We start from the raw sequence: 21,996 nt of genomic DNA, 5'->3' as shown, positions 1-21,996 counted from the left end.
AATCAATTTTTTGCATAAAAAATCAAACTAGATTTATTAGAAAACAACAGTCACCTCAACTAGAATATATTAAGCATTACTTAATAATGTTTCATGTAATGAAAAAGCTGTGCAAATCTCTCCTTTTTTTATTATATTTTATTGATTTTTTACAGAGAGGAAAGGAGAAGGAGAGGGATAAAGAGTTAGAAACATCGATGAGAGAGAAACATCGATTCAGCTGCCTCTTGCACACTCCCTACTGGGGATGTGCCCGCAACCAAGGTACATGCTCTTGACCGGAATCGAACCTGGGACCCTTCAGTCCGAAGGCCGATGCTCTATCCACTGAGCCAAACCAGTTAGGACTTTCTCCTCTTTTTAATATAGAATTTTCATTAAATACTATGCTCCTTTATAGTTAACTTTTGCAGATTTGGTCTTCGCATTTTCTCATTAATTTCATCACAAAATGTGATGAGTAACTTCCACCACAAAGATCTTCGATGCTCTGTTTCTAAAAGTCCTCATAGAAATTTCTGTTTAACTGTCCTGAGAGACAATATATTAATAATGCGTACTCTCTGAATTGCAACCTTTTTGAGACAATTAAAATGTCAAAGTAGATCTTTAAGAAATTTAGCACTTCCATATGTTACTAAATATACTTAGTATTTTGTTAATATTAATGTGAATAAATCAACAAATATTTTCTTTTGTCATCAATTCGAACCATGGTGCCTTAAACGGATGCATAAATTTTGTCCACTATTTTAAATAATGAGTAAGTCATAAAAATTATAGGACTACATGTCATGAATGAATTACTATAAATTTACTTAAGGTTAGATGCAAACACATCCGCCTTTCATATTACCTAATGCAATATTTTAATTTTCACTTTTTAGTGAATTCCCTAAGGAACTTTAAGAAGCTGCAAAATGAGTAGGCTTCAGGAAACCATTCAACCTTTCAACAATAAGCAATGGAAGAACCGAGTAACAAAACTCTTATTACGTGGTATGACAGATAACAGACATGCTTTCACCTCCTGCCCGTGGAGGATAGACCTACCCAGTGTTTATATAGAAGTCCTCTTTGTGCACAGCCATGCAGATGACTTCACTGATATTAATGGTGCCACTGGGAGTGGTAGACTTGTCATTTTCATAGTAACTCAAGAAGCCTCCTTCCAAAACACACCACTTTTTATTTGTCTCTAAAAATTTAAAACAAAACAAACAATAAATTGAACTGCATCACAACTCTAATTTCAAAAAAAAAATACATGGTTTAAATAATGAGTGGGTTTAAATAATGTGTGGATTCAAATAAATCTACCAATTTCCTATTTTGTTAAAGAGCATGCTATTGCTTCATGACATATAAAGTTGTCACACTCTGCTCTCAAAAAATTTATAATCTAGGAGCACAGGGTATACAAGACAAAAATAGCTATGACATTGATGACCAGTGAATCAGGCAGAGCCAAAAAGGACAGCTGCAAAAAAACACTGAAACAGCAAAGACAGAGGTCCATATAGACTTGAAAAGTAGGACTAGGGCTGACCTCAGCTGTGCAAAGGAAGAAGGGGTCTGAACATGCAGTTCCCTTAATGCCTTAATTAGAAACTTAAATTCGTCACTATGACCTGGAGGCCAAAGGCCAAACCCAGTCCATCACTTGTTTCTGTGAATAAGTTTCGTTGAAATGCAGCCAGGCCCATTCATTTACAGACTATCTGTGGCTGCTCTCCCGCTCCTGGGGCAGATCTGAGTCCTGGCACAGACTACCTGACCCACAAAGCTCAAAATATTACTTTTCAGAAGTCTGCTGAATTTTGATATGTAGTTGATGGTGAGCCATTAAAATGTTTCAGCAGAGGATTATCATTAGGTTTGAGTCTTACACACTCTGCTCGCTGTGAAAATGAACTTGAGAAGGTGAGGCCAGAGGCAGGAAAACTAGTTAGGATACTGTTGACAGAAGTCTACTGCGAGATGAAAACAGCCCAAAGCAGGCCAGTGGGAGTGTAGTAGGGAGAAGAAAAGAGAAAGAGAGAATGTGAGGAGGGAGAGAGAAATGAGTACATGCATGTGTTCTAAAGACATAAACATATATTGATTGGATGCAGTAGGGGGAACTAATTAATGGTGATGCTACTTTAGCTTTGATTACAAAACAGACAGTGATATCTACCTTTATTTAAAAGAAAATAGTTTTAGTGCATGTAATATGAATTTCCTTTTAGAACACTGAATTAGAGATATCTTGGAAATCCAAGTAGAGATATGTATTAGGTGATTACCATATGGATTTGCATCTTGGAGCAAACAAAGGTCTTGATAACTAGAAAGACTATAGAATATAGGTATTATTTGAAAATATAAGTAACCAAGGAGACAATCTTAGGGAAATTAAAATTGTAAGGAGTTGTCAACTATACTTTAATTAAAAATAATAATTATATGTATATTACATATAAATTATATTATATATAAGTATATATTAATAATTATATACATATTAACAGATGTAGAGGGGTCCATGAAAGCAATGAAGCAAATGAGAAGAGACAGTGTATAAAAAAGAAAAGGGGTAGAGTATTTAAAAAAGGAATGATTGCTGCTATTAAATAAAGCAAAGAGATCTAATAAAATAAGGGCTGAAAATATGTCAGTTGGTCTTCATAATAATGAGGTAATAGAGAGGATCTGTCTGTAGATCCGAAAATTTCCTAATTTTGATCTTCATACTGTGGATATTTCAGAGGAATGCCCTTATTTTGAAGAAATACAGACTGAGGAAACTAGGACTAAAGGGACATCAAGTAATTCTGAGTAATTCTGAGAATATGTATACCCATGAATAACGAGTAAAATGCTAATATTTGCGATGTCTGGTGAAAGCTATATGGGAATTCTTTGTACTATACTTGCAACTTTTCTGTAGGTCTGAAATTACGTTACAATGATTAAAATTAAAAGTTAAAGAAATAGGTATTGTCATTCTTTAAATTTCCCTTTATCATAGGTATTTTGAGAAGTAGAACAAAAAGAAAAATAAGATGAAGCGTTTAGCCTCAAACACCGGCACAAGGAGAAACACTCCAAAGGTAGACCTCTGAGAGCTGTCGGGTCTCTGAATTCTGAGAAACTGACAGCCAAATGAAAAGCTGAATCATAACCAACCTAAGAAAACCGGCAGAAGAAGACAGCACCAAGAATTGCTTTATGGGTCCTGGGAAAGAAGCTAACCAAGACCCAATCAATTCCTGATATACTGTTCCGGGGCCTCGAATTCTGAGTCACAGAGTATATTTACTCTGCACACTTACATGGAAGTCACAAAAGGCATTACGTTTAAATGAATATTTATTGCAGATTTCTAAAATATAAGAAAAACAAAAGTTAAAGAATTTATCAATTGGAGTTATGAAATGATTTCAAAACAATGTACTCCGATGCCTAGAATAAATTCATAGAGAATAAAGCACAAAAATGTACATTTATTCAGTACACAGCTGATCACTGGCACATTTTAGGAATTCCACCCAGTCCTCAGGCAGTTTGTAATCCAATCTAAGGGGAGCTGTGTTTGGAATAACAACCATCAGGTGGGCCCTTTCAGGTGAGAATCATTCATGGAGGGAAGCCACCCTCAGCCTGCAAAGAAAAATTTCATAGAAAAACACAGCTTTTGAAATAGTCATTTATGACTGAAAATGCATGTTTTCAAAGTAGCAAAAAAATGCGTTCTGAACTGCAGTCATTCCATAATTCTGGGAGGAAACAGCGTGAAGAAAGTCACAGGAAGGGGAAAGTGCTGAAAGCTGGTTTGGCCAGAGACTCAGGTTACCCGTGAAATTGGGAAAGGGAAGCAAAATTGCAGGCTCAAGGCAGAGGCCAGGCCCCCGGAGCCTCACATGACAGGTGTTCAGGAGTTCATGCCTTTCTCAGCAGACAGGTGGGAGCCCTTGGACAGTCTTAAACAAAAGTGCCAAATACATGGTGCATAAAATAAATGTAAATGCGGAATCTAATTATGCAAATTCTAATGGGAAACAAATGACCGAGCTCTTTAAAAAGGTGAGTACAAACTCATTTCCAGTTAGAAATAGGGGCTTAAGAAGATCTAGTCCTATTGCATTATCATCACAACAAGCCAGAGGTCAGACCAGGGAGGCAGAGATATTACCTTTGAGGATTTATAATAACAAAGCTGGGATAGCAAATCTTGACATTCCTATTCATTTGGGAAGGAAAAGCTTTAACAAAATTATGCTGGATTGCATTGGTCTGCGTAGGCCAATTTGGACATGGTCTGCAGACTCTGACCTTGAGAAATGTTGATACCATCCATGACACCTTGTTGGCTACGGAAGTAGTCTTACTATTATTCAGTTACTCGAAGATATCCACCAGAAACAAAACAGGGGCCACTCTCAATGAACAACCCTAAGAATGTAAGCTGTTTAATGGTTAAGAGGCCATGGGGTACGGTGGTTGGACTGACTGGAGGGGCTGTTCACTCCTTCTATTCTATCTTAATGTTTAGACCAGGGAAGACAAACATTACTAGAATGTACGCAAGCACAGGTAAAGGACTCCAGAGGTGACCTATTGAAATTTGACTGTGGAGTGATATGGATACCATAGTTTGATACCTGGGCTGTTACCTACAGCCAGAAGAACATATCTAAACTCAAGGGCCAATTGGAAACTAGAAGCATCCCCTCTGCTCCTCCCCCTCCTCCTCCTCATGGTCCCCTCATCACCACATTTACGTGCCATGTACTCTTCTACACACTTTATGTACATTAACTCACTGAGTCCTAGAACAACCCTATTAGGTCATTCCTGTTATGACAAACATCCTTCCTTGTATCCTGAAGACAGGCACAAAGCAGTCCACTGACTTTCCTCAGTTCACACAAGGGCTTAGCATTAGGGCTGGAGGCAGAACCAGGCGGTCAGCTCATGAAGCTATGGTCGTAACTACTTCACATACTACCTCTCTGAGCCTGTTACCCATCTGAAGCACATATGCCCATTTTTAATGTGTTAGGGTAGAGTGGAGGTCATACCTTCTAATACCTATATGCACAATAAGTCTGAGATAATTCAGGTAAAACTATTATTTGTAGAAAGCATAAGTTATTTCCTGATGAAGAATTTCCTAACCTGATCATATTCAGCTTCTACTAAAACTAAGAATACACACTAGGTATCCTTTTCATTTTAAATAAATGTGTTTTAGCCTTGAAGAAACTTTTTTTAAAATGTATTTTATTGATTTTTTTTTTTACAGAGAGCAAGGGAGAGAGATAGAGAGTTAGAAGCATCGATGAGAGAGAAACATCGATCAGCTGCCTCCTGTACACCCCACTGGGGATGTGCTCGCAACCAAGGTACATGCCCTTGACTGGAACCGAACCTGGGACCTTTCAGTCCACAGGCTGACGCTCTATCCACTGAGACAAACTGGTTAGGGCTTGAAGAAACTTTTAAAAACTACACAAGCTATGCACTTAACAGATCATCAAAAATCCTCAATGCTAATCTATGAAATTAAATATAAATAAATGATATAGTTTCTAGTAGTAAACCCTATCAATGACTTTATTTTTAAAAATCAAACACTGGCCCTGGCCAGTTTGGCTCAGTGGATAGAGCATTGGCCCACAGACTGAAGGGCCTCAGGTTCAATTCCGGTCAAAGGGCATGTACCTCATTTGCAGGCTAGACTCCGGCCCTGGTCCAGGCATATGCAGGAGACAGCCCATCAATGAGTCTCTCTCACATCAATGTTTCTCTCTCTCTGTGTCTCTCTCTCTAAAGAGAGAATGCCCCTTCCATTTTCTTTCTCTAGAAATCAGTGGGAAAATATCCTCAGGTGAGGATTTTAAAAAAAGTAATCAAACACTGTGTCAACAAATCAAAGTAAGATGCTAAAAGGGAAAAATACGGTTGAGGGGAAAACACAAAAAACAATGGCAGGATGCTATTCTTCAGCTCTGTACTTAGGTTTAACACGAGCTATCCATCTTTCTTTCCATGAACACTAAATTGAAAAGGAAAAGAAAAATACAGATCAGTCTTCATAACCAGAGGCTGGAAGAACTTCAAACCCTGAGAACCTGAGCTGACAGTTTGAAGCCTCTGTAACTCTCTGAAGGACCACATGTACTTTATTCCCTGGCTTTTTCTTGGTTTTTAATCATTTTGCCCCATGGCTTCAGGACAAGCACTGATGGAGTGTGCGGCCCAGGTGCTTGCCATTCAGAGGCAAAGGTGACAACCACGCTTTAATCTCTAAATCTTTCCAAATAATTAATCTTTCCATAAAGCTGGCCCTCAATAGGAGTAACACCACTACAGGATCTTGAGGGCAAAGCGAGAAAGGAAAAAACAAAAACACTAGAACTTTATGCTTCTTGGTAGTTTGACTTTTCCTTCTTCATTCTTAAGTAGGCTCTTTCTGAACAAAATATGCTTTTTTTGGCCAGCAATTATACATTTTTATACACAGGGGGAAAACAAAATATTAACAAGTCACTTACACTTCTACACTGGTAGTACTGTGACTAGAGAAATGGTCATTTATTGGACAAGTAGTTATCGCATGATTACTATGTGTTGACACAGTTTTAGGCACCAGAGATTTGATAATCCCAAGTAAACCAGAAAATGCTGACGCTTCATTGGGCTTTCACTCCAGAGGGAAAGAGAAACAAATCAATGAAGGAGGATCACCTTCAGGCGCTAAGTGCCACAATGGAAATAAGTGGCAGACTATAAAAGGAAGAGCTGGCTGTGGGCACAAACTTAAGCAAAGTGCCAAAGTGGCCTCTCTGAGTAGGTGGCACTGAATTGATCCCTGAAAGAGGACAAGCAGTCAAAATGGGGAGGGGTCTCCTTGTAGAGTGAACAGCAATTGCAAAGGAAGGCAGAAAAGAACATGGCATATTGTAGAAACAGACAGGAAACCAGTATGGCCAGGCATGATGCAGCAAAGGAAGGAATATATTCTGTGATGGGAAGATGCTAAATGTACTTGAACAATGGAAGTACATGATCTGCTTTACATTTTTAATAATCACTGAGTCTGATTTTTGGAGAATGGTTTGGAGGGAGCTAGAGTAGGTATTGGCAGACAAATAGGGGGACTGTAACAGCCCAGGTAGGATATGATGGTGCCAGGGCTAGACTATGAGGGGAGATGGAGAGTAGCCAACTGATTCATAACCCATTTTGAGTTTGCAATAATAGACCTTGCTGAAATATTGGATGGAAGAAATGAAGACCATCAAAGAATAGCCTGCCAGGAGATTATATCCAATAAAATAATTTCTGTGTGTTACATAGCCAAAGTATAAAAGTTCAATTTCATATTATTTAAAAGATTTTTCCAAAATGATAAAACATCCCTAATTAAATTGCTAAGAGAATGCATTAGTTTCTATTTTTTAAGACTAATTTTAACCAAAAAAAAATATATATATATAGTTAATTTTTAAAAGATAAAAAGGAAACAATGATTTAGTTAAAGTTTAAAACATCAGTCCTCAAGTGATTAAGAAAAAAAACAAACCATACTTCAAGGAAGTCTATAAATAGTATAACCACAATTATCAAAAATAACTAATCTGCCGAAACCGGTTTGGCTCAGTGAATAGAGCGTCAGCCTGCGGACTCAAGGGTCCCAGGTTCGATTCTGGTCAAGGGCATGTACCTTGGTTGCGGGCACATCCCCAGTAGGGAGTGTGCAAGAGGCAGCTGATCGATGTTTCTCTCTCATCGATGTTTCTAACTCTCTATCCCTCTCTCTTCCTTTCTGTAAAAAATCAATAAAATATATTAAAAAAAAAAATAACTAATCTTATTTTCATCCTGTAGGGTGTTCATGCTTTATTGGAAAGCTTCAGGAAGAAAGTCTTCTATTTCAAATTTCTACTTCATCCTCCAACAATAGTTTGACGAGTATGTCTAGGATCTCCTACTATTTAGAGGAAACATTCTAGAAAAGTTGTAAACTTATTTGCAAGTACATTTACTGCCTTTTTATTCAATTATTACTTAACTAGCGGCCTGGTGCACAAAATTCGTACAGGGGGGGGAGGGAAGGATGTCCCTCAGTCCGACCTGCACCCTCTCGCAATCTGGGACCCCTTGGGAGATGTCCAACTGCCAGTCTAGGCCCAATCCCGCAATCTGGTACCACTGGTTCCTAACCGCTTGCCTGCCTGCCTGCCTGCCTCATCACCCCTAACCACTCGGCCTGCTGCCTCTGCCTGCCTGATTGCCCCTAACTGGCTCTGCCCCCTCCATGGCGGCTTCGTCCAGAAGGACGTCCGGAAGGTCATTCGGCTCCCCGGTTTAATTAGCATATCACGCTTTTATTATTATAGATAACTGCTATAGTCAATTCACAGATCATTCAGATACAGTCTCCTTCTTTCCAATCAGTCAACTTTGGACTATTTCAGGGTTAAACATTGGTAAGGAGGAAGAGAAGATGAGAAAATCTCTGTAAAATTCATCATTGATTATTGAGTTAGGGTGAGTTAAGGAAGACATTAGGAACCAATTGTTGAAAGAAGCAGAAACATCTAAATTCAAAGGATAAAAATGCCCTGCCACTGGTCAAAGTGCTACAATAACAATTATAACACAGCTCAGATGGAAAACACTGCTTCGTGCTGAATTCCTCCATTTTTTCATGTGCAGATCAGCATAATATCAACTGTCTTACGGAGTTTTCATGAGGGTTACAATTAATGTATGTAAATACCTAAAGCCTTACTAAAGGCTGCTACTGTTTTCAGAAAAATCTAATGAAGTCCAGTTAATCCCAATAGAATTCTGCTTAGGGAAATACTTTTTTTGGAAATAAAGCATTTACACTGAAATAATCACTTCAAGTGCACAAGAATCCAGATGAACACGTTGCTGGAATAATAGAGCTGGATTACAGCACCCAGGGAACTAACGCCAGGTTCCAGAGCCTCGGAACGCCCACCATCAGTGGGCCTGTGGAGCTTAATCTCTTAAGTTCTCTTTGTTCCAGGAAGACAGATCTCATAGTTTCCTGATATATTTCTAAAATTAGTTCAAATATTTGTCACATATGAAGCCTGTGTCTTTTTCATTTTGGTATTTCTTTTTTAAAAATGTATTTTATTGATTTTTTTACAGAAAGTAAGGGAGAGGGATAGAGAGTTAGAAACATCGATGAGAGAGAAATATCGATGAGCTGCCTCCTGCACACCTGCTACTGGGGATGTGCCCAAAACCAAGGTACATGCCCTTGACCAGAATTGAACCTGGGACCTTTTGGTCCGCAGGCCGACGCTCTATCCACTGAGCAGAACCGGCCAGGGCTTCATTTTGGTATTTCTAATGCCTGCCTAGCACACGCCTGACACAAGGAGCTGATGGATAAATGCCTACAGGGCCCTGGCTCAGGTAATTCCCAAACCTAGAATATAGGTTGCCAAATCAGATTAATTCCCATCAGTATTTGGAAATCATGCTTAAGCTTTATTTTACACACACACACACACACACACACACACACACACACACACACACACACAGTTACCACCAGAACAAACTGAACCACCTAATATCCCTTAGTATGCTGATAAAATAAGCACTGAAAACTTGTCACTTACTCCTCTGTGTTCACATTTACCTATATGATCTCCCCAGTTAGGGTGTCTGTCCTTATGGGAAGGGGCTGAGTTTCACGTTTCTTTGGAATAACCTTTAAATCCTGAAACAGAATTGGTTGGCCCTAAGGGTATACGTCAGTGAATTCTGTTGAGAGTTCCCTCAGCATCCCAACCCAGTGGTAAATCCCTGTTGCAGCTCATGAAATATTATCTGTGCCTGGAAGCGTTTATAAATCATAAAAAAAAAAAACCCACATATTTTTATACTACAAGATCAAATCTAATATCTTAAGGGGAAAAAACATCAAAATGTAAACCTAATTGTTCCGATAATGAAAGACAGTTTTATCAGGTAACGTCTAAAAGGAGCAGGAAAGATACCTTCCAGCAGTTTCTTCTCGGCAGAGAGTTTGGAAGCAGCAGAAGGAGCCTGATACAGAAAGTCACAGAGGAACGTGCACTGGGGGGACTCCTGACTTAATCCACCTTCGAAATGAACGTCGTGTTGAGGAAAATCTAGAGAAATTACAGAAATAACACATTTGACATCTAAAAGGTAAACAACTTTCCCTTGGCTTATGAATATGTAGGTGAGGTTGGAGCTAGAAGAAAAACTACTGCAAATATACCACAGCATAAATACACAGAAATATTTATTTTACTTTGCATAAAACTTGCAAAAATAAGCACTTAAGTTGTGTTTATTATTCATATATGAAAATCGGATTTGATTTTGGTGCAAATGATAATGTAGGATTAACTGTTTTAATCTTCCATTTGTAAGATTAGAGAAACATAAAAGATTTCCTAAACTTTTTCTTAAAATAAAACGTACTCTTACGCATCTTCCATCTTTTTGGTACTCACATTTTTCTTCATTCTGATGGCTTTTCTCATTTGAGAAAGAAACAGATTCTGCTTCTGTCCATTTAGGGACACATCAGAAGAAACCAGGCTGATGAAGGGATGGGGGCTAACCTGAGAATTTGTTGTGGTAGAGAAATTCCATCTGCAGACTCTGCCCGGCCTTCTTGGCCAGCAGGTAGGGGGTGCTGTGCACGGGGTCTCCGGTGGCACACATGACATCTGCTCCACTGAACAGCAAAGCCATTGTTTCCAGAACATCCGATTTCACCACAGCAGCACACAGAGCCTGGCCATGGAAAGAAAATACAGCTCTTAAAGGAAGAAAATGCAATTCCAGCTATTAAAATGAATCAAAGTCTGTTCATGTACGATATGAAGTTTGTATTCCTTCTTAACTAAGAAATATCATTATATGTGTGCCCTGAATTGAACAATAGGCACAGAAGGCCTGCTTTGTATGAATTTAAATTATGACCTAAGATCTCCAAGTCTCAATTCATTGTTTTGTAGCTGTGATGTGCCAAACCTGCTAATCCAGAATATTTGCTCTGGAAGACACTTTCTATACTTAACATACTATGATAATGACTGATGCTCGGAAAATTCTAAATGTTTCAAATGTAATAATGAAGTATCCACTGAATGTTTTGTCATATTAATGTATGTATGCATGTGTATGTGTATGTATGTATGTATGTATGTATGTATGTAATTTCCAGCCTAATTGGGATCTGTATATTCTTTCAATTATTGTTGTATTGTGGTAATTTGAAAGATGAGCTCAAATTCCGAATCTTTCCCTTTGGGGGAGAGGTAATGTGGGGAGCAGGAACAATAAACAGACACAATAAAACATTACTGACCTATGTTAATAAGCTCCCTTTACATCTCTTCTCATCCTCTCTTCCTGCTTCCTCACCTTACTGGCTTCCCATTTTCTTCCAAGCCCTCTGATTTTGCACCCTGATTCCATCTGACTTCAGCCTCACCATTTACCTTCTCTCTGACGTGGTGCAACTGGACAGATCACTAATTAACTTGCCCTCCACACTGCAACCTCAGGATAATCGCTCATTAGCTACCCCAGTGGGCAGCTCAGAGTGCGCAGCCAAGGAGTCTCAGAATGTATTCACACTTCCTGTCTACTAGTTAAAAAGTACTTCTCTTTTCCACCATGGTCTCTAGCTGACCTCCAGCATTTCCTTTACTTCAGAATCAAGAAGCCTGAATTCTTAACCTTGCACTAATTATCTAGATGATCTTTCTCCAAACTCTCTGGGTCTTAGTATTTTCACACCTGAAAAATGAGGGTGTTAGAACATGTAACAGCTAATGTCCCTTCCACTCTGACTGCTTTTCACTGTAATCATATGTATTTCTTCTTGTTGTCTCTTTCATCACCCTAGTCTTACCCTTCACAACACTATATTTGTTATGGCCTACTTATTGAAGTTCATTTGTTTATGGTCAGTCTTTCCTACTGAAGTTCACTCTCATGAATGAAATAAGCACATCTACTTTTTACTACAAATTGTATCCCCGACACTAAAAGATAATCCAGCAAGTTTTAAGTATGCAATAAATATCTATTTACCAAGAACACTCAATGGGGAAAGGATATTCTCTTCAACAAATGAGGCTGGGAAACTGGATAACCACATACAGAAAAGTGAAATTGGACCCTATCTTATACCACTCACATAAATTAACTCAAGCCCTGGCTGAGTGGCTCAGTTGGTTTGGAGTGTCATCTTATGCACCAAAAGGGTGGCGGGTTCGATTCCAAGTCAGAGCACATACCTAGGTTGTGGGTTCAATTCCCAGTCAGGGCGCATACAGGAGGCAACCAATCAATGTTTCACTCTCAGGTCTCTCTCTCTCTCTCTCTCTCTCTCTCTCTCTCTCTCTCTCTCTCTCTCAAAATCAATAAAAATATATATCCTTGGGTAAGGATTAAAAAAATGAACTCAAAATGTACTAAAGAATTTAAAATAAAATCTGATATTGTAATACAGTAATATTCTTGGCACAGGTCTTGGCAATGATTTTTGAATATGACACCAAAAGTACAAGCAACAAAAGCAAAAATCAGCAAGTGGACTACATCAAACTTAAAAGCTTCTGCACAGCAAAACAATCAACAAAATGAAAAGGCAACCTAATGAATAGGATAAAGTATTTGCAAACCATATCTATCCAAATGGTTACTATCCAAAATCCAAAATATATAAAGAACACATACAACTCAATTTTTAAAAATCTGATTCAGTAATGGACATAGAAACTAATTAGACATTTTTCCAAAGAAGACATCCAAATGGCCAAAAGGTACATGAAAAGATGTTCAACATCACTAATCATCAGGGAAATGTAAGCGAAAACCACAATGAGGTATCACCTCACACCTGTCAGAATGGCTATGTTGGAGAAGACAAGAAATAACAAGTGTTGATGAGGATGTGGAGAAAAGGGAACTCTTGTGCACTGCTGGTGGGAATACAACTTAGTTCAGCCATGTTGGAAAACAGCATAAGTATTCCTCAATAGACTGAAAAATACAGTTATCATAGGATACAGCCACCCCACTTCTGAATATATATATGTATATATATTCAAAGGAAATAAAAACAGAATATTGAAAAGATATCTGCATTCTGATGTTCATTGCAGCATTATTTTTCACAATAGCCAAGCTATGGAAACAACCTAAGTGTACCTCATTAAATGAGTGAAGATCAAGTGGGCAGCATAAAATGGTCACAAAAGACCTGGAATCACTCAGCCAAAAACAAATGACAGTTCAAATCAACAGCACTATGCAAAGCATTGCTTGTAACAATAAATGAAGTAAATAATGTTAATTCTGGTGACAGCAAGTTAGCAAAGTATGAGCTGAAGCGTGTCCTGTCCCTAAAATAGGGAAAGTTGTCAGGGGTTTAAGAATAATCGGATATGCCTGAAATCTTGTGGACAGAGAGTTTATCTGCCATTGATGACAACTCTTTTAAGAGAAACAATGAGAAACCATGGATACAATCTCACAAAAGGAAATAAAATGAGATAAAACAATAATTTCATCAAATAGCAAAATATTTTTATTTCTTTCCAAAATCCTTGGCACACATTTAATAAGATACTAAAATGCATGTCTATCGTTAAGTTTTATTGGATACCTTATTTAATTCTTCCTTGGTGAGAGATGCCAAAAGGGTTTTTCTGAATCTCCCTTCTTTGTACTTCTGAGTAATGAAGGTTTTTCTCTTTTCTACTGGCGCGTCCATGTGTAATTCTTCATCTTTTTGAAGGTTACCAGCCCAAAAGTCATTTGCTCTTTTGTTTCCAATGACAATAAAAAGCTGAATTATCAAAAAATTATAAGACATATCAGTTCCTAAAATATTACTTAAATCTGCAGAAAACTGACTCACATGATAAATGAAAGCATAACTTAGTATAAAATATGCAAAAATACAAGAAAGATCCAACTTTTTCAGGAAGATGGAGTGTGAAAGCAGACACGATTTCTATTTTAAATACAGTCTAGCTGCTCTTAATAACAGTAAAAGATTAGCGAGGAAGGAAATTGCAAGCCACACAAATTGCAGCCAAAGCATGATTATTTTTTGAAGCTCACATTGAGACAGATTCATTTAAAATGGCTGAGTAGGTGGACTAACGTGGCTGAGAGTGGTGCTGAAACGAAGCAGAAAATGAAATTGGGAGACAGCAAGTTAGACATAATGGCAGTTAATGACACAGCATGGCCAAGATAAAGAATGGCAAATTTTGCCCAATGTTTTCATCACTTTTCTAATATTATATCCATGCTGGGTTAAAAAGAAAGTAAATTCTGGCTTAATGGAAGAGCTGCCAAGCCCTTAAAAATAGTTATTACAATTAAAGATCCTTGTTCTTCTTTATTTTTAAAACAACTATCTCACTTAGGAAGCATTATGAAAGTTAAAGTAGAAAGTTGCTACTATCAAATAATTGAGATAAAACAATAAGCCATTTCTCTAATGTGGTAAGAAGCTGATCAAGGAGTTCCTAATGTAACCTCCTAACTGGCATCTCTCCTCCCAGACCTCTGCTCACCACCACCACCACCACCACAGTAAGAACGGACTTACCTCGATGAGTTCATTACTCCAAATGCTTGCATCCATCTTTAGACTTCTAACCTTGGAATCTTTTGGTCCTAAAGATCTATGTTGTCCTAAAGTAAAAAAAAAAAAACACAACAGTTGCATTCTATTTTAATTCATATGCAAATGTATTTACCTTTTTAAAACAGTGTTATGTGTGCATGGATGTGTGTGTTTATATCTTTTTCAACTGAAAATACACTGATGTCTATTTCTACCCAGGAGTAGTGATGGTGTTTATACAGAAATCATAACCAACCACAGTGAAGTTAACAGTAATCACCTTCATCACCATCCTGTACTGGCATAAAACTATACTCTTAAAGGTGTGTATGGATGTGTATGTGCATGTGTGTACATGTGTGTGCATGCATGTATGTATGTATATGCATACATATCTAATTTTTGCATCGCTTGGTAATTAACTAGAAATAGTAGGTCACTGAAAATATTTTATAATGGGTCTGTGTAAATTACATGTATGTGAAAACAGATATCCCTTTACTCTTCAAAAAACTAGCTACAACTCTAATAAATGGGTACTTAGTCTTCAATGGATTTTTTAAAAATATATATTTCTATTAATTTCAGAGATGAAGGGAAAGGAAGAAAGATAGAAACATCGATGATGAGAGAGAATCACCCATCGCTGCCTCCCACACACCCCACACTAGCGATCAAGCCCACAACCCAAGACATGTACCCTGACCAGGAATTGAACCGTGATCTCCTGGTTCAAAGGCCTACACTCAACCACTTAGCCACTCCAGCGGGCTTCAGTGGATTCTTCATTCTACTATTGAATGCATGGTAGAGAGTAACAGCCCAGCATTCTATTATTATCAGTTCAATTCTGCTGTATAAATCAACATTCAGTCATTACTGGGCACCCAGGCATATTCAGATGCTTTACTGTCTAAGCTCCTGAGAAGGGAAAAGGTACACAAGACATCACCTTTGATCTTAAGAACCTTCTTCCTTAAAACATGAAAGAGTTCCTCTCTCTACCTTAAAAAGGTTCCTTTCCTCTGGTCTTTGAGATGGAAACTACTCAGAACACAAAGCCCTAGAACTCCCAGGGCAGGAATTTGCACAGGTTTGCATTTATAAAGAATACCTAAAAGCAACTGGGATCAAACGGATAACCAAATAGGGAGAATTGGACAGAGTAGCCTAGACAAAAAAGGACAGAATCTGCATTAAGGCAACAGAAAGAGAAATAAAGTGGAGGGCAGATTTAGAAATACTGCAAAGATGAAAATGATGGGACCCGGTGGCCTTCGAGGAAAGGGGAAGGGTCAGGAGGATCTCTGGAATTTTAAGCTTTACGGTAGGTGGGCATGACTGTTTCGACCAGGATTTGGAATATAGGAGGAAGTGCAGTTTTATGTAATGAGCTGGCCATCAATGAGAGCTCCATTTTTAATATGTTATTTTTGAGGGATCTTGGGCAAACCTAAGAAGAGGTTCTAGTATGTAAATATGCAGGGTTCCTCAAACTTTTTAAACAGGGGGCCAGTTCACTGTCCCTCAGACCGTTGGAGGGCCGGACTATAGTTTAAAAAAAAAAAACTATGAACAAATTCCTATGCACACTGTACATATCTTATTTTGAAGTAAAAAAAAAAACAAAATGGCAAAAACACCCGCATGTGGCCCGCGGGCGGTAGTTTGAGGACGCCTGTATAAGAGTGTGGTTTCCAACAGAGTCATCGGCATAAAAATGAGTGCCGAATTCCAATGATAAAAATCACCCCTCAGGAACATCCAGTGGAAGACAGCAGAGCATGCAACCCCAGGGAACACACCTACTTCAGGAGCAGGCAGAGGAAAAATAGCCCGAGAAAGGATGACGGAGTAGAAAGAGCACACAACGAGGAAATGGTCTCCTGGAAGTTGAGGGAGGATGGGAAGTCATAAAGCGTCAGATTGTTAAATATCGCAGAAGACAATAAAGACTGGAACTGACCACACAGACATGGAGAGGTAGAATACATTGGTAAATGTGGGGAGAGAATATTTTTACTGGAATAGAGAGAAAAGAAGACTGATTAGAGATGTTAAAGAAAAACTAGCAAGTTAAGGAAATGAAGAAAACCCATGCAGATGACCACTCTTCAAAGCATTTGTCTATTAAAGAAAAAAGGGACAAAGATTTATACACAGGAGGGAGTGGTTACTTTTTCAGAAGGCTGTGTTAACAGGACAGACTAAGGCTGGTTTATATAGTGAAACAGAAGGAGCCATAGTTGAAGAGCTCCGTAGAGAGTGGGAAGAAAGGAAAGAAAGGGAGCATAGGTAGAAAGAACAGCCTTGGACAACACAAAGGCTATGTCTTCCTGAGACTGGAAAGGAACATATGCAAAGTGGAGGAGGATTAATGGATGCTCTTTGTTGCTGCTATTGATGTTGTTTAATTAGCTGTTTGGGAAATCTATCCTGTGGTGATGAGAAATGTGGTAGCACTGAGAGTATTAAGGGTTTAAAGCAACTGTTCTTGTCTTGGCTCCAGCTGACTTAGGTGCTTCTCCTCCTTGTCACTCAATGAAACCTGTACTCTACTCTCGCCCTTATCCTCCTCTATTATAAAATCACTATTGATATGCTGCTGCAGGCAATTCCATGCCTTCTACATCTTTTTAATTCCTAGGCCCAGCACAGTACCTGGTAGAGCAAAAAAGATGCAGTCAAGCTTGGGTTGGGGCTAACTTCCTCCAAGATCTCCATGACTTCACCCCTAAGCTGGGGTCCACTGCCTGCATTCACTTGGACACTGTGTGAGCTCCCAATGCAATGAGCTAGCAGTCTGTAAGGTGTAAGGCTACAACAGGAAAACCAGTCATGGCACCGGTTGCTTTCATAAATTTCACTACACTTGGAAAACGCTTCTGTATAAAAACCCTCACTAGAAGAGGTACCGGACCTGGTATACCAAGTTTAGAGCTCTGAACAACGTTGATGTGAAAAATAGGATTTATAAAATACAACCGAAGGAAAAAGGACAAACCATACAAAGAGCAAGGCGTTCAGCGTGTGTTCTGAAACACATTCAACCTAAAATCTAAAAATGCCGGCGCTGTCTTTTTACAATCCATACATGGGCCAGCAGGCACAAAAAATGATTACATGCTTAAAAATCAATTTTGATACCTAAGCCATGCATAAGAGAAATTCAGAATCGCATTTCTAAAATTGATTTAAATGTAATAAGCTTCCTCTGTTTTTATTTTCCACAACCATTAGCTGGGATACATTACATATGACAATAAAGAGCATCCAGTGCCACTCTGCCACCAGACAGTGATGAGCATAACTTCTCACTAATTACCTGCACACTTCTTGCAGATGACGACGCAGAGATTGATGGATGCCCAGTCCGGATCCGGGGCTTTGCAATCTGCACAGCTCCTGTTGGACTCATTGAACCAAATCTTCTCAGCTACTTCATAATCAGAGAGAGTTTCTGCTATCGATTGCTGCACAGCTTCAATCCACTCTTGTTTCTCCTTTTCAGACTCGGCTACAAAGCTGAAACAATTAGCGTTTCTGCATTATTGATCTCCCTGGTAAAGGCCAATTAAGCGGTATGTCCAGTTTGCATGTTCATTTCACTCACACGTTAAACAGCAGCTGAAAAAATATGCCTTACAGGCAGTTGGATAGCCTCTTCTGTTAATTATCTAATTTAGAAATCTATTTTTTTCTTTAATTTTTCACACTGCTTATGACTTCCTTTATATATCTTGAAGCAAAATTAACACATATATTTTTCTGACCAGGATATAAAAATTGCCTTGTTATGTCAAGAGATTAAATGAGAGGCCCTGTTTCCTAAGTAGTGGTTATATAATAATCGAGAGACTGTCAGCGTTTCAGATTTATAGGATTATTTCCCCAAGAAAGAATGCCAGGGTAGTCTGAAACTAAACTACCAAACTACCCACCAGAAATTTTAAATTTTTTAGTACTAAAAATAGATTCTTATGTCATTTAAAGAATGTACAGATGGCTTTAAGAAACTGAGAAATCAAAAGTTTTTAGTGATTACTATTCAACAGAATTCTAACTCATTTTTAGCCATGTTTTGATTTATTCTAAATCTTAGTGTCTATTGGGTGCCTCAGTGAAAGAATAAAAACATTAAACATCAGTTTCTTAAACTCCTTTAAGAAACATTTACCGAGTACCTATCATGTGCCCAGAAATGTGCCATACTCAGTCAATGACCCACAGAACAATGCTTCGCATTACCATTTTCTGTTCTGAAGAAGAAAATGGTTTGAAATACAATGAAAATATAGATTACTAGCATATTTTACACAATCAGGAAGAAAACTGAGTGGCCTGCGTGGATTTTTGTTGAAGTTCTTTATGATGCCATCATCACTATAATAGTTATACATTTCTTAGTGATTTCTCTTTCTATATAGAGATTGGTCACAGCCAATATGGTTCAATGGAAAATAGATATTTGATCTTTACTGCTACATAGCTCTAAAACCATTGCAATGATAAACGTGTCTTATATATGCTAATATGATAACTTGTGGCTGGGAGTCTAGACTGGAGCTGGACACCAGAAATACCAACATTTGATTCAAGCTGGAACTTTCAACCAGCCCCACCCCTTGACCTCTGGGAAGGAGGAGGGACTAGCAATTGTGTTAATCACCAGTGGCCAAAGATTTGATCAGTCACACCTTTGGAATGAAATCTCCATAAAAACCCCTAAACAACAAGGTTCTGAGGAGGGTGGTACATCCAGAGAGGGCATAGAAGCTCTGTACCACTAATCCCTTGTGCCCTGCCCTATGCAGCTCGCCCATCTGGCCTTTCCAGGGTTGTATTTCTTATAATAAACTGGTAATAGTAATTAAACTGTTTCCCTAAGTTCTGTGAACAATGCTAGCAGTTTATCAAACCTGGGGGAAAAGGAGTCAGGGGAACCCCATTTTATAGTCAATGTGCACAGAAGTGTGGGTACCCAGGGACCCAATACTTGCAACTGGTATCTGGAGGACAGCCTTGTAGGACTGAGCCATAAGCCTGTGGGGTCTGATGCTCATTCTGGTATGGCAGAGTAGAACTGAATTGGAGAACACCTGATTGGTGTCCAGAGAGTTGGAGAATTGATTGGTATGAGGAAAACCCCATAGATTTGGTGTCAGCATGTTGTGAGTAAAAACAGCTCAGTCAATGTCTACATTTTCAGTTGAAGCATGAGTCTGCATATGTGAAAATAAAGCTTATTATTCCTTACATCTTTTGATAGTTACTAAAATTGGAGCCAGCAGACATATTTTGACAGATAAACGGAGTACTAGACTTGTATTTTTGAAATTGATAAGTAATTGTTAGTCCTTAAAGAACTTTGACAATTGCCTCTGACCTTTATATTACCCTGTGGTATGTTGATTATTTGTGACAAATGAATTAATGTGGCTGAACTCAGCAGATACCGACTTAGGCTTCTTCTGTGTACTAAAGCTCGGGAGTCATTATAGAGTATTCTGACACATATGAAGAACATATATTGAGTTTCACTGTGATAATGAACAATTACTAGAATACCATAATACAAGATAAATAACAAAGCACTAAAATATTTAATCAGCAAATGCCAGGAGATCCATTAAAGTCAGCATCATTTTAAACTGGAGCTCCTTTTAGGAAATCATTACAGAACATTTATAATTAGGGGTTGATCTTAAAGGAGGGACTATACTTGATTAGGCTAAAAGAAGGTAAACAACAACACAGCCTAAAGACAACGTAATATTCCCTTTTTACTTTATTCCTTCAAAATGTGAAGTAAGTTTTCATATATTTGTCGATAACAAAAATGAACGTACTAAGTCCACTAAGACAAAGATGTTTTAAGAAAAGAAACAACTCAAATTTCATGAAATTAGTATCTGCAGGTCTTGTGATTATTCAAATCACTTTCAAAGGTGTTTACAAAGACTGGCTAAGAAATTAAACAGAATGCAAAGTAAAAACATTGTTTTACTAAGTGTCCTACAAGAAATAAAATTGCCACTAGCAATGTAAAAGTGGCTCCCCAAAGCTGTCCTGCAGTAGTACAGACACAAAATGTTTAAGTACAGCTTACCTAAAACTCTTATAGGGCGTGATTATTTCAAAAGATTGTTTCATAGTCCGGTCCACTTGCTTTACATTGGCTACGTTCATCGGGATTATGGTAATACCAAGTCCACCCTTAAAATCCTAGTTTGAAGAAAAATATTTAAAAAAATGATAAAACAAAAATATGAATTTCAAAAGTACAATTACATTCTCGAAAACCCAATACATCTTACTAAACTGGACTACACACATATGAATGGAATTAAACAATTCATAAAAAAATGCATTGAATAGTCTTATTTTAGGTAGTCACTTTCAATACATGATAACAAGATCCCTTCTAAGCCTGACAACTGGCTATTAGGCAAGTACGGGTTTCTTTCACATGAAACACAAGTTGAGTAGAACATAGATGTTTGAGCTACACACACCTGGCTTTATTACCAAGTGCCCAGCAGTTTCCTAGGTGGGGGAGCCAAAGACACTGTGAGGCTGCTATAGTTACTATTTATATAAAAAGAAGGGGAGGTCAAGGCACAGAAAGATGGTTCCATGGAAAGTGCAGTTGTCCGTGGTGGAAAGAGGCTGAAACCCAAGCCATCTCTTTGCTCTTCCTCTGTGCTACTGTATGTCACCTCTGTCCTGTCACATTGCTTCTCATTTACTCTCAAACGTATGCGTTACTTACCCTGAGTGGCCAGATTATTATGATCCCTGAATGCATAATAATCTGGCCACTCAGTGTATATCCTATATAATATAAGGCTAATATGCAAATTGTCCCCTCGACCAGGAGTTCGACCAGCAGGCAGGCTGGCCAACCACCCATGTCCCCATGTCCCCTCCCCCTGGCCAGGCTGGCCGGACCCCATCCATGCACCGGGCCTCTAACATATATATGTGTGTATGTATGTGTGTGTATATGTGTGTGTGTGTATGTGTGTGTGTGTGTGTATGTATACATACATACATACATACTGAGTGGCCAGATTATTATGCGTTCAGAGATCATAATAATCTGGCCACTCAGGGTATTTTACAATTTTATCTCATTTCCAATATTTTATTACATTCCTCTTTCTTCAGTCAGATTCTGAAGAAGCTCTTCCATTGCTATTTTGGTTTGAAAACTGCCTTTTGTTCAACACCTACAGCCACTATGTTTGGTTTGTCTCACCAAGATTAGAAATTGCTCAAAAAGCTACAGAGTCTGCATTTTCAAAACATTAAGGGTTACAATA

The 21,996-nt window shown here is 38.3% G+C and overlaps 1 protein-coding gene across 1 annotated transcript in view; it reads right to left on the bottom strand.

Moving 5' to 3' along the window:
• ARAP2 (ArfGAP with RhoGAP domain, ankyrin repeat and PH domain 2) overlaps positions 1–21,996 on the bottom strand; it is a 174,453-nt gene that overhangs the window by 73,720 nt on the left and 78,737 nt on the right. The window contains exons 10-16 of the mRNA XM_054729595.1: positions 20,781–20,896; positions 17,997–18,196; positions 14,654–14,739; positions 13,697–13,879; positions 10,635–10,809; positions 10,038–10,172; positions 1,054–1,198 (exon numbers count right to left, since the gene is read on the bottom strand). Coding sequence (XP_054585570.1) covers positions 1,054–1,198; positions 10,038–10,172; positions 10,635–10,809; positions 13,697–13,879; positions 14,654–14,739; positions 17,997–18,196; positions 20,781–20,896 — 1,040 coding nt within the window. The remainder of the gene's footprint in view (positions 1–1,053; positions 1,199–10,037; positions 10,173–10,634; positions 10,810–13,696; positions 13,880–14,653; positions 14,740–17,996; positions 18,197–20,780; positions 20,897–21,996) is intronic.

Source organism: Eptesicus fuscus, chromosome 2 (assembly GCF_027574615.1).
Source record: "Eptesicus fuscus isolate TK198812 chromosome 2, DD_ASM_mEF_20220401, whole genome shotgun sequence".
Taxonomy (NCBI): Eukaryota; Metazoa; Chordata; class Mammalia; order Chiroptera; family Vespertilionidae; genus Eptesicus; species Eptesicus fuscus.
The sequence above is the reverse complement of the archived record's forward strand: the minus strand, read 5'-3'. Positions and strand labels throughout refer to the sequence as shown.